General features: G+C 35.5%; 1 protein-coding gene across 1 annotated transcript in view; it reads left to right on the top strand.

The window, feature by feature from the left end:
* Positions 1–19,216, top strand: part of CNTN5 (contactin 5) — a 270,290-nt gene that overhangs the window by 16,417 nt on the left and 234,657 nt on the right. Inside the window, exon 4 of the mRNA XM_072858415.1 lies at positions 3,325–3,500. Coding sequence (XP_072714516.1) covers positions 3,325–3,500 — 176 coding nt within the window. The remainder of the gene's footprint in view (positions 1–3,324; positions 3,501–19,216) is intronic.

Genomic DNA, 19,216 nt, shown 5'->3' with positions numbered 1-19,216 from the left:
TACTATTCAGGAGAAGGGAAAAGCAATATAAATTACTTTGTGAGGAATATACTGTTCTCCAGGGCAGGTGCAGAGGGAATTTAGCCTCAAAATAGGCTATAGATAGACAAAGGTTGTTGTATGTCACTGCCCAACCTTTGGCATATGAAATAGTGAGGAGAAGGGATATTTCCGTATCACCAAAGACCCTGTCTTATTATCTGCAAGCACTGGACAACAGAGATCTTTATTTACATGGGCTGTGAGACCCATGCTACTAAAAATTATTTTCAGCCAAAACCAAAGCACAGTACAACTCTTCTTTTTAAAAAAAAATACATTAAAAGAACATTTAAAGCACTCAAAAATTCTAAAATTAAGTTGTCTCTGCCATTTTAATTCATTTCCTTAGTCTGTATAACTTATGACATATGTTTACAAATTCTTTTTTTTGCTAGGACATTACTTCATTTTAGCAGAACGGAGAATACTCACATCACTTCAGATTTTCTTCTTCCTTGCAAAGAGCTTTTTTCCCCTAGTTCAAGCTCTACCCTGAAATAACAATTTTTAACTTCTTGGGTTCCAGTTATTAAGGTATCTAGATGCATTGATTTAGGGAATCAGCCCCTGAGATAAACTGATTCCATTTGCTCAGCATTTCTGCAAATCATACTTTAGTATCACAAGTCAGGACCCGTACAATGAAGAACATAACTGAGACACCTTTCATGAGGAATACAGATATTCACAAGCTTCCTGTGGGATCTCACAGGTCACCACTGCCACTGAGTTAAAGGCAGGTGCAGAATTCCCTGAGATGCTGCTTCACTACACTGCTTTCACTGATTGTGAAACACTGCGTTTCCTATTTTACTTACGACACATATAAGCTGGTTATAAATTTTTTGTCAGTATCATTTCCTGATAGAAAAGGCAGTGGAAAAAATTTTTAAAAATTACTTTCTGTCTGCTTAAGCCAAATTGGAATATTTTAAAATGTTATCTGTCACTTGCCTTCAAGAAAAATGTAGCTGATTTTCCCTTTCAGTTCGTTACCTTTTAAGTATTCTGTTTGAGTTTCTGTCCTCCCAGGTCAGTCAGGGTACCTAGAAGAAAACATGTCACACAATTCATGTTGCTTTTCCTCTAATGCGCTTGGACTATATGACGGGAATACAGTCATTCAGGATGGACACCAAGTTATATAGGCAGGCAGCCATCAAGATCCAAAGTTCTGGGGCAGCATTATAAAAACATATTTTTGCATTGAATTTAGCTGAAAATGAAACTAAGTGAAGGCAGCTAATTAAAGCAAACTGAATTTTGTGTCCATTCCTATTTGGAAATGCCAAAACATGTAATTTTGACTTTTTCCTTATCTAAATCTCCCGTCATTTCTGGATCAATTAATTTTGCATTTTTATTTCTCATATATATATATAAGAATATATATGTAAAAGTTAACTTTCATTTTGATTTCATTCAAATCTTAAATCATTAATAAATTGTTCAAGATGAAAACTTCCTCTTCTTTTTAGCTTTGCTATGTATGAATCTCTTTAAAAGTGTACTGAATCTCACAACATTTCCCTAATATCTTTTGCAATATAAAGATATTGTCAACAGTGTTTCATTTCTTATATTAAGTGAAGCAGGGGTCCTCTGCAATCAAAAGTCCAATCATTAAAAAAAGGGAAAAATAATAGTTTCACAGTTCATCTTAATTCTGGCAATTCTGACCTTTGGATTAAGAGAAATTTGGAGCTACTTCAGCTGAATTCTGCTGTCTGTACCTCATTCATCATGAATTTTAACAAGATAGGGTGAACTAATAATCATTTTGCTTCATTAAAGTTGCCTCTGGAATCTAGATGTTGCCAAGATCTTCCAGTCTTTGCTAAACCCTGGCAAAGCTTGGAAGTGCCTGGCAATTTCCTGAGGCAACTGTGAAATTGCAGAATGACTGCGAACCAGCAATGAATTAAATATCTGTGCGTCATAATAACTGTGCCATACCTGTTTACACTGCTTATCTCTTCTTTGCATTCTTGTAACAATTTCATGTTCTATATAGTTTGACACAAAAGCAAATCTAAAAAGTCTTCTTATGTGGATTATTTATTATTCTTTAATTGAGATATTGCACCCCCTCAGAGGTTATTCCAAAGCGCTGGAGTCTATTAATCTACCACACACAATCTTCTCTTGCAGCCAGTGAACTATTGCAGGGTTTGTTGTTTCAGTCTTTGGAGACGAATGAGAGGGGTGAGGCTTTTTGGCAGAGAATATCCAGGGCAAAAAAACAAAACAAGCCCTAAAGCCCACTCACACAGCAGAAAAATCATGAAACTCTTAGGTTACTTCTGAAACCTCAGAAAAAGAAGAGTTCATTCGGGAATTATTCAATGCTTTGGCTCAGGTGATACTTTCTAATGTATTTCCTACAGCCTGGCTTGTTCCACCTTATCTTCACTCCCATCCCTGTCTTTACTGTTGAGGCTTCTCATTTCACTCCCAAACACCTCCCAGACTTAGCATTCCCTCTGCCAACTCCTCATTTGATCTTAGTTTCCATTTACCTGGTAGCTGCCAACCATTACCCTTGACCAGCTGCCAGCTAATTCCAGTCTCTCCTGTCCCAGTCTGTGTATCCTGGCCCAGCTGATATTATTGTGCCTCTGTCCATTGCCAACATCCTTTATTTCATAAGAGCCTGTGCACATCAGGCTGGCTCCCTGCTCTTCACAGGCCTTGCTCTTCTACTTTGTGTCTTTAAATCCGGTTTCTCCATTTCTTGGGCCGCGAAGAACAAATGGTGCAAGAAGGGAAAAGCAGGGTTCCTTGCTCTCCTGCAGTGCAGACTCAGCTCTACGAATTCTCTAAGCTCATCTGGGCCTAAGGCTTTAATGATAAAACATGAATGGAAACTGTGATTATCATAAGCAAGGTCAAAGTCGTATTTTTGACAGAAAGGCTGTATCTGTTCTCCAGGTTTCAAGTCTGAAGCCTTTGTGGATGATAGTTTTTTGGGGGGAAAAAAAAAAAGAAAAAAAAAGAAGTTACTAATTTGATTCAGCATAGGCAAAGCAAAGTATATGCTTTCTCTTCAGAGACTGAAGATCTGTTTTACTTGTGTTTTTTCAGCAAAGCTTAGCTTTTGTCAGGCACGCATTGAGGACCACGTCCATCCAAAGCTTTGCCAAAGTGACGGGTTACTGCAGAGGGTATCTTTGAGTAGCTGTCCTCCTTAGCAGCATCCCGGGCTGTCAGGTTCTGTATACTAAGCTTGATGGGTTCCTTTGGCCATAAAATGCTCAAGGAGTTTCTTTCTTTTTTCCTAAGATGGCTTCGAAATGGAACTGAAATCGACACTGAAAGTGATTATCGCTTCAGTTTAATAGAAGGAAGTTTGATCATCAACAACCCCAGTGAAATGAAGGATTCTGGACAGTATCAGTGTTTAACCACCAACACGTTTGGCAGTATTTTAAGCAGAGAGGCTGTTCTTCAGTTTGCATGTGAGTAACGATTTTTTTAACATGATTAAATCAGATCTTTACATTGCTTGATAAGGCTCTAAATTGTAATTTGAATACATTATACAAGTTACACTGTCCACTGACTTTGTTGGACTATGATCTCCAAATTAGAAATAAAATGCTTAGTGGGAAAGTGGTTTTCTATGGCCTTTTTACTTTTAAAATAGAACTAACTATCAGGGAAAATAACTCCAGTACGTGATGCCAAATGCTATCCATTAATGATGTACTTGAATACTTCGCAATGATATATTTCACTCATTGCTAGTTACCTGAAACATGTATAATTTTGCCACAGTGCCTGTGCAGGAGACAAAGAACTGTAAACTTAGGAACAGAGTGGGATAAACTGCCTATATATCTGTAGGATAGTCTCCACCTACAACTATGTGTGTGTGAGCATAGTTTTGTATGTATATATGTATATAAATATACATGTTTTATGTCCATGTTTATGCATATGTATCATGCATGCATTCATATGAGACCGAGATTTTTTTTGTAGTTGTTAATGGAAACTGAAAATGTCACAGCTATTGAAATGCTTCACTACAACATGCTTTCCAGAAGTTATCAACAATTCATGATCCCGAGTAAAGGCATGTGCTCTATCTCTAGCATGCTCTTTTTCAAACATAGTATCAGGAAAAACAGGGCCAGAATTTCAGATATTCTACCTCCAACCCTGACTTCCCTTCAGCACTGTACAGGAAGGCAACCAACACCTTTTTAGTGCTTTATCTAGTTAAATCCTACCATGAGGCATTTTTAAGAGGCAGGGATGCAAAAAGAACTCCATCCTAATTTCTCAGATCCTGCTGAAAATAGGACATTACCATGAAACATGTGGCAGATCTTCATATACCCACAACTGGAAAACAGTGGGGTTAAGGACAAGTTGCCTACCTGCATGTCTACTAACACATCTGGTGGTGCGGAGAACTCAGCAGAGATAGTGTGGGGTCTGAAATTCTCCCTTTATCCACCCCTCCCTGGTAAAGTCAGACCTCTCAAATCTATAGCTTTAGACTTATCTATCAAGAGCCTATCAAAGTATTTGTTAGCAAAATCATGGCAGTGTCCACCTACTTCTGAGCTGGGAACAATACTGACATTTGTCAAAGTCTCCTCATGCCAGGGCAGTATGTTTAAAACTCTAAACATTGTACAAGTGGTCTTATCACAGTGTTATCAGAACTCAGTCTTAAAACATAGCTCTCAGAAAATTCTGCTACATTTTATCTTTTAGACAAGAAAACTGTCATAAAACAAATCACTTGGTTAGAGAACCTGACAACTGGTAAATATAGGTAGATCCAGAGCTCTGAACCCCAGATTTCTGTTCTCATTTCAGGAGCATGGCTAACAGGTGGCCATTTGACCTCCATCTGAAAAAAAAATAAAAAGAAAGTGAGAGCTGAAGCTCAAACAAGAGAAAGCCTATGAGTTTCAGTAGCTATATCCATAGTTCATTCAGGACCCATGTGCTTCTAGTTACAATATTATCTCCTTCCATAAAACAAATTTAGATAAGGTTGTAAAAAAAAGAATAAGACAGAAGAGGTTGTGTTTGCTGGGTTTATTTTTATTGGATTTAAAAATTATTATTAGCTTACACACCTGCTTTTGCAGGTATCAAAGTTGTTATACTACAATGGCTTGAATACGATTTCTGTTCATTAAAGTATTTACTTGGGAATTGTAATGAAAGTTTCTCAGTCAAGGTTAATGGAGGAATACTAGCTGGAAGCGCTGAGGTGTAGCAAACTGCTGCAGAACTTGTCAGAGAAGAAGCTGTTATAGGCACATATAAATCTTTCAAAAAGGATAGGGAGTCATAATTGTTGAAGTTCTTTTAGAATTTTGTGAGCAACCCCTTCAAAAGAGCAATTTCAAGTTCAATGTGTATTTGTAGTTCAACTTCTTTGTAGCGTGACACTCCTCTGCTCTTTAATTTAATTCTTCAAATCCCTGATATTAAATGGCTGATGTGGTCCTGTTGAAACAATATTTGCATCATGCAGCAACTCACAGTATAAATTGGTGTCACCATACTGTAAACTCATAGCAACCTATCAGAAGCTTATATCACAGAAATGTGTTAACAAGTCAGATCCAAAGTAAATTTAAAATATTTTCATTGTACTTTCAGCTTTAAAATATCTAAGACACTGTCCTGAATTTGACCAGATTATTCAGATAAATTTTCTTGAAGCAAAGAACACAATACTTTTGTCCTGATATCTTGGGTTATATAAAGTTTACACTGGTTCCCAAAGTGCTAATACTCTTTATTTCCTTCAGGAAACTGAAATGTGCTTTTCTGATGCTTAAAGGGAAGATCTTTACAGCATGAAGGATGGTTTTATGATTTAAAACATAGTATTTTGCAGATCTCTTACTTCGTATCTAGAAAAACTTCTGTTGTGTAATCACAATCTTTCTGAAAGAAATTAGGAAATTTTCCATATTAAGATATTTTAACCAAGTAATATATAACATCTCATTTATTAATATCTCTTTTTCTTGCATTTAAATTCATTAATTACCTGAAAACAACCTTGGGTGAGGTAGTATACAATTAAATGGTCTTTAGAATAGACTATGTTCATACAGTAATTAGCATTGAGCTCTAAAGCATTATATAGATAGGTAGAGATGGGCTTGACAGAGATTAGCTTACATTACGCTGAAATAAATATAAGAATTTTTTAAATGTCATGCTTGTGATGAAATACTGTCAGATAAAATTTCAGTATAGTTGAAGTAGGACATTTTATAGTACTGCTTGTTAACAGCAGACTTGCAAGTCTCCAGTTATTTTCAGTAAGACAGAAAGTAAAGCCTTGAAAAAGATTTTTGTAAGGAAAGGTCTTAACCTTAAAGTAATTAAAGTAATTGGTGCCCTGCAATTTTACTGGGCTCTAATGGCTTGAAGGGTAGTTTATAATCCCAAAGATAAACCAAGGCATTTCTGATTATGAGATACAGAGCTACACATAATGGCATTCAGTTTCTCTTTTTTCACTGAAAGACATGGACTTCAGAAGCTTAAAAACTTACCACTTTCAGAGAAAAATTTAAAAAATTAAGTTTATGGACTTGCTTGAATGCATGGTTTGTACTGCTGTGCAAAATAGTTACATCTTTGCAGCTGTAAGAGCTGTTCTAATTAAAGAGAGAAATGGCATACAGCTCAAAGGGAAACAACAGGGACCATTAAACAAAGCCTTTGACACTGTGTTACAGGAAAAAGCATGTGCTGTAATGTGCCTATGCAAAATATCACGAAACTTGAAAAAGGAGAACATGTTTATTGCATTGGCTCTTAGTTTTCTCGCAAATGCATGGCCAAAAGCCCAGTTGCTATGGTTATTATCATGTAGTTCAGCATTGGTGATGCATTACAAATATAAGTGTTTATGTACTATATCATTTAAATATGTGTGCATAATTACAATAGGACTTTGAAATACTTATACAATGTCTTTGGATTTGAAAGAGAAAGAGATATAAAATGAACATTATTTTATACATCTTCAGAAATATAACATTTGAAATAGCCTCCTATATCACTGGCTATTTTTACGGAGCAAAGTGGAAAGACCAGTTATGTGCAGTTAAAGGTCTGCTCAAAACTTTAAACTATCAAATATCGAATTATTAACTAGCAAATATTTATGAAGATTTAAACACAGAAGAAGTTATATTTTTCTCTCTTCTTTGCATTTCCTATGATCTCTCATGCCCAAGGTCATGCTGTTTTATGCTATTTTAAGAAAGTAAGGGGAAAAAAAAAAGATAAAAACCCCCCATGCTGTAACAGAAATTAAGGAGAAATATGTTTTTCAATAAAAGCAAATATTTGCCAGGAATTTCTTTTCAATAGAATTTTACCAGAAAAATTGGGGAAAAAATCCCAAAGATAACACTGACAAAATGTCAGGCAAATCAGAATCTTGATTCACAAAAATCGTATGTTTAAAGTCACATTTCAGAAGTTTGCTCATAGCAAGTTGTTAAAAAGATAAAAAGCTATCAGTTTGCTACAGCTTCAAATGTCATTTATACTCCACAATCACAAGGAATAGTTCATATACGAAGTATATTGTTTTCTTAACAAGATTCTAATCAGCTCATTAAAATGTAAGAGCATTAGAGGAATAATTACTGAATTCCTTTAGCCCATCTTAATGTTAATGAATTTTGTAGTTCTGTGTATGGCTAGCTCTATGAAAGAGTTATTCAAATCACAAACACATCTTTAAAGATTCTGCAGTCAATGGAAACAGAAAAGGGAAAGATAGTTTTTCTAGCTTAAGTTTTTACTGCATTAAGAAAAAATGTGTATATATGAAGGCAAGAGCATCAGCCAAACAAAGCAACCATAGCAAACTTACAGTTGCTGCAAGCAGAAACCTAACTTTGTTGAACATCTAGGAATTTTAAAGAAGTGCACATCAAAACTGTTCTGAGGATATGGAACTTAATAACAAAGTGTAAAAATTTTATGAAGTAACTTACGCACTAAGTACACATACATTGTTAGATGGTTTTAGTTTGGTCTCTTATCTCCTCTCATTTCTGTTGTTAGAAATTTCTGTAACCTAAAGGGAGGATTTAAAAATTAAACTTTAATATTAATTTCTCATTGTTGGCTACTTTCGGCATCTGTACATGAGATAAAAAAGAATAAGTGACTTGAACCTGATGGGAAATTGAAAAAAATACAGAGATTCCAAATTGACTAAATCTACTTGCCTTACTGCACAACAGCTGCATATTTTTGTGCTGGGTTCCACAGCCTCTCTTTGGAACAGTGTGCTACAACTTTGGCTACAGCAGTGCATGTATTTCGTGCTTACCTTTGCCATGTACAATCTCTGTATTCCATTAGGTCACAAAACAAAATTGCTTTTCTCTATCTGTGGATTATTCAACCTTTCACAAGCCTACCATCTCCGTGATATTTACAGCCTGGGCTAAAAAAAATACAGAAGTGGTAGGGGGAAATAACATCTCACCTGTCATTTATGGAACTCCTCACTGCAATTTTATTAATCTGATTGTCACTAGCTTCTTTGTATCATTTTCCTTTTTTTTTATTAAATCTATTTTCTCATTTAATCTGCGAGAAGGGTATTGATTAGATACAATTTAAAAGTCCTTTTCAAATTGATGAGCTACCATGACTGTCCAGTGATGTACAGAATAAGAAGTCAGCCATGATACAGACATATAAATCAATAGTTTTCTGGGGAGACAGCCTGTGCACTGCCCATTCCATCATGGCACAATTCTGACAGCCTGTTAACGAGTTCATGTCCTAAGAAATGAGCTTACTGATCCATGTTTTCTTTTTTGCCATCATGCTCCCTGGACATCTTTGTCAGTTCACTCCATAATTTCCTAGCATTAATTTGTAAAGAGTTGATTTAATTACAACCCTCTAGACATGAGAAAAACCTTGATTTCTCATGTTAATTCGAGAACATGCAATGTAACAAAATGTTTGATTGCATTACAATATCAATATTTGCTTCTAAACCTTACAAAGCTAAACAGTATTAAATACTATAAAAGAAAAATGAGAACAAGCTGAAGTAGGAAAAGAAATCAGAATGCAACTAGTCATACTTTAATTTTTTAAAATGTCCCTGATCATCCTGTAATACAGCCCAAGTTGGGCATTGCTTTGCTCTGAAACCATCATAGCAATGTGAAGAATATTACTATGTTGGTTAAGAATAGCTACAGCTCCAATAGCGATTTGCACTATAAAACTTTGGGATTTTTTTCTGCATAATTCCAAGTTGCTGTTTGAGGGAAATGCATGCTCAAGATACACCTGCAAACCAGGTGTATATGACAGAAAAAGTTCATTGTATATAGGACTGGTTGCATTTTATTCATAAATAGTTTATTAATTGAAGAATATAATGCAGTGAACCTGAGATGAATATGAATTTGTGTCACACTCCACAAAGAATTTCAGCTAAATGAAGACTGAGGAAATTGTGTTATCTTACTGAAGGAAAGGATCTGACTTCTAGTTCAGATGTGGAGCCTCTGCTTCCTATCTCTTCCATTATTTGTGCAAGGTGGGACAATTTCACAAGGAAAGACTGTGAGATCCTTCTTACAAAATGAGATTTCAAGGCTAAGGTCTTCAGTGACTGTAGGACTTGTATCAAACCCCCGGGCCACAGTTTTCCACATAAATGTTCAAACCACTTACACATATCTACTTTACAATTCTGCAAATCTAGCTCTTTCTTTTGTTAAGAGAATCAGAAGGGATTTAAAACTGAAAGATATGTATTTTTTCATATAAAAATAGTGAAAAAACAAAGCTTTGAGTCAAATTAGAACTTGTTGTTTAATTTCAACTTTGGAAAACCAAGTTATTTGAATTTTAGCTGTAGTGATACTTGCTTTGTTGTTTATACAAATATTCAGCTTATACAACTAAGTTCAATGGTGCAAGATGCTAAGAACTTTGGCCCTAGTCTAAAAAAAATTTCATCTTAAAATATTTGCATCATCTTTTTGAAGTTGATGGGATGATGTACGTGTTTAAAATTAAGCACATGCTTAAACTCTTTGTTGTTGTTAAACATGAGGATTTCTAAAGCAAGAGTTGAAACAGTCTGTATGGATTTGTTACCGTAGTGTCATCATGACAGACACATAATAGGTTTAATTAAGCCTTCTGCCATTCATTTCTTGATCCTTTCATTCTTAAAGTGAATAAATAGCTTAGAATAATGAACTTCATGCCTTAAAAATAGCAGAGCTCATTACAACTCCTTTTATCCAGCAGTTCTCAAAGAAGCTTTCCTGTTGGAAAAGATAGATCTGGGTTCATCATTGTGGCTATGGTGAATCTTTGATGAAAACCTGCCTTTGACCTTGCTTTACATAGGTGAATCTTTCATCCAAGTCAGAAAGAAAGTCTGGAAAAATAAATAAAATCAGCACTTGAGAGGTCACCTAAAACTGTGAAGACAGCATCCACTGTTTTTGACAGGAATGGCAAAATGAATGAATGTTTATCTGTTGTTCAAATTTCCCAACAGACCATTAATGAGTATTGCCAGACAGTAAACCTTATGGGATTTCAACTGTATTCAGGAGGGATATCCACTGAAAGCTTCAGGAAAAAAAAATACACACCTTGTCTCCTGGAACTCCCCTTCCACACAAAGCATGCAGCATGTCTTCAGAAGTGGTCTCCTGACCCTATCTACAGTGACTTGTCTATAATAGCGTAAGACCACCTAAGAGTTCTGGTAGACTTGCTATGTGTATTTCTGTCCCTTTGGTTCTGCTTTGGAAGCTGTCTGAGAACGGCAGTAAGATTCTATTTTCCCATTGCTACATCAGCATTCAAAGAACAACTGCCTTCCCCCTGTATTAGATCACTTAAAGAGCAGAGGAAACCCAATTCTTTTCTACCTACAAAAGCAAATGCTTTCTTTCCTTGAAGACAAGAGGAGGGTGGGGAAATTCTTCTTTATCTTCTCTCTGCTGCCTTGAATCAATATCTTGTCAGTTCCAAAAGGGGTTCTTTGTCTATGCTAGTAAATTAAACATTCCCTTGCACTGAGAACAAATCATATGGAAAGGTCTGCATCCATACTTCTAAACTCTTTTATCTTCCAAGACACAGATGTCTTTTGGGAATGGCCCCTAGTCACTCCTGCTAACACCCAAAATATGACAAGAATTGTCTTGGAGAAGATTGTGGTCCCACCAAAGAATCCTGTGGACACTTCTAACACTGTGACAGTGTCTGTGATGAAAGTCCAGTGCAGGAGAGTATTTCTTGATACTTTTCACTATACTAGTATAGACAAAGTCTGAGTATCTTGAATGGAGACTCTTCAGCATAGGAGGGGAAATGCATACACTGCATCTATAATATGTGAATCAGACATGCCATAGTTGTCTGAAATAATGTAATTTTTTGACTTTTACTATGTGAAGAAAATTAAGAAAAATTTTAATCCTAAAAAGCACTAAACAAAGCTACTCAATTTTTGGTCTAGTCTGTGTCCATCCTTCCTTAATTCTCAGTCTGCATCTTGATGCTTCAGTTATAAAATACTTGGGAAAGACATCTTCAGATAGGAGATTAAGTCTGAAGAATCCCAGCTACACATGAAGTCTTTCTGTAGGGTGACACTCAGGAATATGAGAAGACCGTACTAACCAGCACTGTGTTCCAGAGGTATTCTGTAAGGCAAAAATATTAGACTTTCCTTTTCTCCTGAAAGAAGCTGGTTACTCTGAGTGTGTCCTTAAAAACAACTAAGTCATTCCTTCACATCATCCATTTGGCTTTTCTGTGGTGAAATCACACACTACCTCAGCCTGAGAGGGGCATTTTTACAAAGCTGAGAGACAAAACTCAGGAAGCTCTAAAGCAGCAACCCAGAAACATTTGTTCTTTTGCATGGTAGTATTAGAATGAAGGCAGCTTGAAAAGTTAAGGTCAGATCCCTAATTAGGGATTATACATCAATACAGTGCAAATTTGACTCTCTTTATAATAAGTTACTAGTTAAGAAAGGGTATCAATTCTGGATGTACTTCATTGAGCAACATTTATTATCTCATTCCATTTGAATTGCACCTAGGCATAACTTCAACCTCATTGATCGTCATATCCATCAAACACCAAAAAAGTTATGATTATTTCAAAGTATTCAAATGGAAATGAGATTTATTAATCTTGTCAAGTTCACTTATTGCTACGTAAGTTTTGATGACAAAAAAGTATTCTGAGGTTTAAGTTCTGCTCAGTCTTCAACTCTGAAAATGTACTTTAAACAATACATTTTATATTTTGTGCTCTGTGGAAGCACTAATAGAAATCAGCTATGTAGGGAGACACAGTTTGAAATAGAATTACAGCAATCATTTAAAGATGCATCGTACATCTACTGACTTCTCATTTTAGCATTGTGCATTTCTCTGCAGGACTGGAAGGCTGGGTGTTTAACCTGCCTATAACCTACTTACCTATCTTTCACAATCTAATCTATCATGCTAATGAACCATTAGTCTTGGCATTTAAATATAGATGACAATAATTAAGAGTAGCATTACTAAATAGGAGAAATTTTAAAAGGCTGAAGGAGAATTCTGTGCCAAGACCAGACAACACTTTCTAAATTTCCTTTGCAAGCTCTAACTCAGATTGACTTTTGCAATTATCATGTCATCTCTCTACTTACAGCCTTCCAGGTGTTTCAGATTGTGGTGAGCAGTACTCTACTTCTTTCAAATTGAAGGTGTAGTTTTACTTGAAATTTATTGCATGGTATTTGTAATACTACTGTGGCATTCGTGCCCTCACTATGCTCCCTCCATTATCCTGACACAGCTGTATTGTGGCTTTCCTGAGAAGCAGATCAGGCTCCTGATCTGGATGAGAAATAAACTTGTCTGACAGGTTATTCTTCTGTACATAAATGCAGGTGCACAGGCACTTGTGATAGCACAAGGGAGAGAACAGCACAAGGCTGGAAGGGAAGAAGAGAGAAGTGGACAGGGCATTTAAGCTGACGTACTCAGAACAACACTGAATATAAAAGCAGTGGAGTCACTTTTGATAATACTTTTGGAACTCAGGGGGGGAAATTTCTAGGACAGAGTTAAGTTCTAGCTGAGTTAATAACACTGCAGAGGCGGTATTAAGTTTAAGAAAAGCCTACAATGAATGAAGGAGATCGATCATCAAAGAAAACAACATCTGGAAGGTTGTGAAACATATGGATAAAGTGAGAATTAGCAGAAGTCAAGCTGAGTTAGACTGACAAAGGAAATTAAAAGAAATACAGTAAGCTTTTTAGCTAGCTTAATAAAAATTAATAAGAAAAGATGATGGGACAGAAGTAAAGTTACTCTACATATGACCCCAAATTCAATGGTTGCCTTTCTTTGGTTTTCCATAAGGACAGAATAGCTTATATAGCTGATTCCATATGAAGCATGAGATACGAGAAAAGGAAAGATATGTAGTCAGTTTGGGGATGGGAGAAGACAAGAAAGGTAAAAGTCAATCCACACTTAAAACGTACTAGTGGATAAAAGCTGAAGCTCCTACAACATCTAGGAGTTCTATTAATAAAGTTTAGTACTTCAGAGATATAACTTCAGAACAGTGTGCAGTTCCAGGGCCAATTTGTCCTTTGTTCTTCTTGATCTTTTCACTAGTGTTCAGAGCACAATTATAAAATTAATTAAATTATCTAATGCTACGAAGATGGGAAGTATTGCCAACATAGAAGTTGTATTCTCAACTGTAATAATTACACATTTTATTTGTAATGTTTTGCATTCAAAGTCATGAACGTGGTAATATCACTGTCATTTTGCATAGCATTTCTTGTAATTATTTTGAGGATTAAATCAAAAGAAGCTCAAAGCATAATTTCTCACCAGTGACAATGGTAACATTAAAAGCATCCTCTGATGACCACCATGTGATGATAATGTCAAGTCCCCAAACATGATAGTCTTAAATTCAGTGACACTGGGTAGATGTGTTACATCTGCACACCAGGACCCAGAAGTTCATAATTTCTTCTGTACTCATTTTAAAAGTCAGATAACAGAAGTTGGTTTCATAGAACATGGTACATACATAAAAAGGAGCAAATCCTCTCTATAAAATATATTGTAACCTGTCTCTGTATACAAATGCACACACACAGCTAAACAATAAAAAACCAAAACAAACCCTTTAATTAGGTTTCAGCCCTATATCTCATCAAGCATGGAAATATGTAAAAATGCCCTCAGGATTCTATAAATATGTAAATCCTGAGCCCACCCACCTACCCACTCCATACACCACACTAATTAAAAGACAATGCATTAAGTCAGAAACTTATACACTGTGTGTCTAACTACACATTAAATATTACACTGAATTTTATTAGAGTTGCAAGGTCAAACATCCAAGCTACGAGATGAGGGATTTATCGTTGTCTATGCAATCTGAATTTCACCTTGCATGCAGGAGTCCTACAATACAGATTTGTCACACGATCACTTTTTTTTTTACATTAGACCCCCTAGACTCTTTCAGGTCACAGAAAAATTACTGCTCACTTACAGAACAGTGTTCTATTTTCTATTGTTCAGTTCACAGCCCCCCACCTTCATTAATTCAGACTATTCAAAACCTACTCTGAAGACAAAATTAATTTCCTCAGAAGCTTTTTATGGTGCTCATCATTACAGCATCCAAGTGCTTCATGAACATTAATACATTTATTTTTACAGTGTCCCTGTGCAGTGAATAGTTATTACTATCTCCTTTTTATAAATGGAAAACTAAGACATAAGAGATTAATGTAAAATATCCAGTAGTCTGGGGAGCTGTACGTGAGCTCAGGAGGAGCTGCTTTTCCCAAGTGCTTAGCAGAGCCAGAACTGATCGCTTTCCTATTCATCACTGACCAATCTTTTTCTCAGACTTTGTATCAGTCATATCTCAATCCTGCATCTGGTTTCTGATCTCTCTCCTACTATCGATTAGGCCGCTGATCCCATTTGTGGTTTCCTTACTTACTGAAAGCATCTATTTGACTAAAAAGGATAGTAACATATTTCTAGCTCTCTTTTAGTCTCCATGTGCTCATTTTGTTTCATTGCCTGCAGTTTCTCTATCTCATATTTCCCAATTCCAGACTCCTAAGCTCGGTTTCCTTCCCTGTCCTTATTCAATACCTTCTATAGTGTGCTTTTTCCATCCATAACCTTCTGCATCCTTAAGAGAGTAAATGAACATTTAGTTATTTTTTAACTAAAACTGGGAGTAACTGAAACAGGATCTTCTAATGGAAAGTGTTGGCCACCTTAATCACAGTAGTTGCTACATGTTGTGTTTATAATAATGGATGGATTTCTTGACAGTACAAATATCCATTGACAGAATGAATTTTTTAATTAGAAAAATTCAATATATCTTCAGGCTAAATAACTTAAATTGTTACTCCATTAGCTCTCATAAGCAAAGTAGGTCAAGGCTTTGAATGGCAAACTGTTACAGTACGTTGAGTAGGAAGTTCTACTGATGATTCAGTAGCTGGTACTTTCTCTTTTAAATTATTAAATCATTACTGCAGAACACACTATAATGAAACAAGTGCTCCTTGGATAAATTTCTGCCTGGAAAGGCATTTCTACTTAAATACTTGCCATTTATCAACATTGTCTTTACTATGAGGTCCCAACCATCTGCCTCACTCCTCATTAACATAACAGTGATTAACTGTGACCTGTGTTCTGGTTGGTGAATGAAAAATTTTGAGATTTTAAGATAGCCTTTATTCAGTCACATCATCTGAATTCCACTGCCATTTTACTGTGCTACTGTCTTCTCCATTTCCTGTCCTTGCCTACTATGTTCCTTTACAGTTTACAAATGAAAGGCTATTGATCCATCTAAACTGGAGCATAGGAAATATAGAAAATCTTAATTTATGATCATCACTAGCCATGACAAACTATAAATATGGATAAGAACTCTTTTAAGATTTTTCTTTGCTTGTTTCACTGCTGGTATATAAGGTCTGGTAATGTGTACTAATGTGATATTGGAAGTGGCACCTCTTTTAATTTTTACTTAACTCTTAAAACTATTGTTACCTCATTAAAATCATATCTGCTAAAAAAAGTGGAAGCTTCATAGATAAAATCTGTCAGTGAATGTAAAAGTTGAACTGGAATATTGGTAAGAAAATCATAGCTAGCTGAACAAAAGACACTAAGTATTCTCAAGTCGAGATTGCCTTGTGGCAATCTCAACAGAGGAGCCAATCCTTTAAGTACTTCATCCTGCAAAACACAATCACCAGCAGTTCACTCTAAGTCACTGGCATTGCATTCAGGATAAAGATGTTTGCCGCATATTTTGGTCAAAGTTCTCTGAAATGTACAGAGTTGTGTACTATGTGAACAAAGGATGTTTAAAAACTGGGATACTAGTTCCACAGGACATTTAAGCACTTCATATTTTTAAAATACAAATTTGATCTTTTTATTATTTCTTTCACAATAAAATTCCAAAGCAATATGTTTTGGAGTCAATGAAATACGTTTTTTTAATAATATCAAATTGTTTTGTACAGTTTGGTTAAGAAAATCTTATTATAGTGAAGTACAATAATTTTTACTACACCGAATACTTCAAGTTTGGCTTTGTATTATACTAAAAATATATGCAATTCATATGTATATGTAATACCTACTTAGACATGGTAAAACTTGACTCAGCATTGTGAAAACAAAAAGTCTAAATTACTTTTTTTATGCATAAGACTGTTCTTACAAAATATATCTATACTGATAAATTTGCAAAATTACAAAACACTTACAGTACCAAGACTGAAATGCCATTATAAAGATCTTACTGTTTTTTTCTGAAAGCTATGTCACTAGGTCTTTAATATTCTGTTATAGTTATTCAGTTGTTGAAGTGGAGTTATAAGAAAATAATCTGATGAGGAAGGTAAGGCCACAGATGAAGTTGTAGTGAAACTGACAGTGTTGCAGTGCTATTTTGTCTAAACTCCTTCCTTTTCTTCCATCCCAAGCTCTCCCATACAGCTTCTCCTTAAACGACCTGATCCACAGCCAATAAATCATCCTTGTTCAGTGTACCTACCTGATGACAAAGGCATGCACATTCTGCCTCGTCACCTAGACCTAAAGTGAGACTCACTTGCAGCCCAGAAGCTTACCTTTATTTGCTGTTGTGTCATATACACTCCTAAATGTGTGACTATCGCACATATACATATTTTTCCCTGGGGAAAATATTTACATAAAAGTGGGTAAAGAGACTAGAAATGGAAGAGACAATGGAAAAACTATCCAGACCTAAAATCTGTGGGTTTTCTGACTGTTTTAAATGAACTTTGTATCAGACCAATAATGTCAAAAGGAACATACTTTACAAAGACCTTTTAAGACAGACAGTAAACTAGCATATAAAATTATTCCCACATTATTTGGGAGCAAACTCAACTGAGTATTTTTAAGTGACATAGATCTAAAGCATGGATAAAATTTGTTCAAACTTGAAGGAAAGGGAATAAAATTCAAATGTTTACTTTTGTAGCATCACAGGTACTTTATCTGATTTAAACAAAATGTTTACTGAAATAAATTTAAATAAAATAAATCCTGGGAATTGGACTCAGTGACCCTTATAGGTACCTTCCAACTCATGATATTCTATGATTCTATGAATTGAGGTAATAAGAATAATGAAAATTGCATATTTTTAAGATTTGATACAATCATATCATAGAATGGTTTGAGTTGGAAGGGACATTAAAGATCATGTAGTTCCAACCCCCCCCTGCCATGGGCAGGGACACCTTCCACTAGATCAGGTTGTTCAAAGCCTCATCCAACCTGGCCTTGAACATTTCCTGGGAAGGGGCATCCACAATTTCTGTGGGCAACCTGTTCCAGTGTCTCACCACCCTCACAGTACAGAATTTCTTCCTAATATCTAATCTAAATCTACCCCCTTCCAGTTGAAAACCTTTACCCCTTGTCCTATCACTACACTCCCTGAGTCCCTCCCCATCTTTCCTGGAGGCCTCTTATCATTCATTTTCAAAGCAGTCATATATTATCTTCTGAAGTAACATAGTGTTTGTGTAAAGAAATTACATGGTATGCAGAGAAAGATGGAGAGATCCTTACCAGACAGAGTATTTTTTGGAGAGTACATGTGTTTTTCTAGGTAAGACATTTAGACACATACCAGTGCCTAAAATTGCTCATCTCATCTTTTTAGGAGATGTTCCATTTGAAAATAATAATGAATCCTCACATCAGTTGTTTTGTACATCCAATAAATTGTTTCGCAACCCTATCTAATAAGCTTGCTTTGCAGTCCTTTTGCTTCCTACAAAAATTTTTGGAGATCAGTAAAATACATAATGGTTTCTATTTTTAAATAGCCAAGCTTTCCAGATCAGTTACAAAGAATTCTTGTCTTCAGACTTTATTAATTTAGAGCCGAGCACTCTGTGACAGTGTATTGTAATGAAGGCAGTGTTCAGCAGTCTACTTCAGTGAGTCAGGGCTGCCAAGTTTTATTCCTTTTTTTTTATTTTAATGTTATTGAGTATCCTGAAATATGATGGGTTTTCTAGTACATTGCATATATGTTCTTGTTTATTCTTACCTCAGTTAATGAAAAACAGTCAAGGCAAGTGAATCAGTCACTGATGTAAAAAACGCAAACCAAATGCTTTCTAAAAGCAAGAAATACTGTTTGTGATTTAAGAGCTGAAAAATCTGTAAATGATGTCTGTCATGTAGCTCCATGCTTTCACTCTTAATGGTCTTAAAATGCTTTCACCCACTTTAGCAGATACTGTTTCCAGATTGCAATTATGATTTATATCTTTTAACTAAAGACTAATGATATGTCTGTTGTTGCTATGAAAATGCATGCAAACTAGGTCAGTGCTGCAATATGCTGGAAGATAAGTCTTCATTTGGTAAATGGTTTAGATTCCAGAGGATTCTGCTTCTGTTTTTGCTCAAATCTACCTTAATACTGAGATGAAATATTTATACTGGAGTTAGTTCAATCAAGCAGACATTTTGTTTGACAAATTGGGTCACCTTTTGGGGAATTAACAGTTTGTGAG

The sequence above is a fragment of the Ciconia boyciana genome, chromosome 1 (assembly GCF_034638445.1).
Source record: "Ciconia boyciana chromosome 1, ASM3463844v1, whole genome shotgun sequence".
In the NCBI taxonomy this organism is placed as follows: Eukaryota; Metazoa; Chordata; class Aves; order Ciconiiformes; family Ciconiidae; genus Ciconia; species Ciconia boyciana.
Note: the sequence above shows the minus strand (reverse complement) of the source record. Positions and strands in the feature narration are given on the sequence as shown.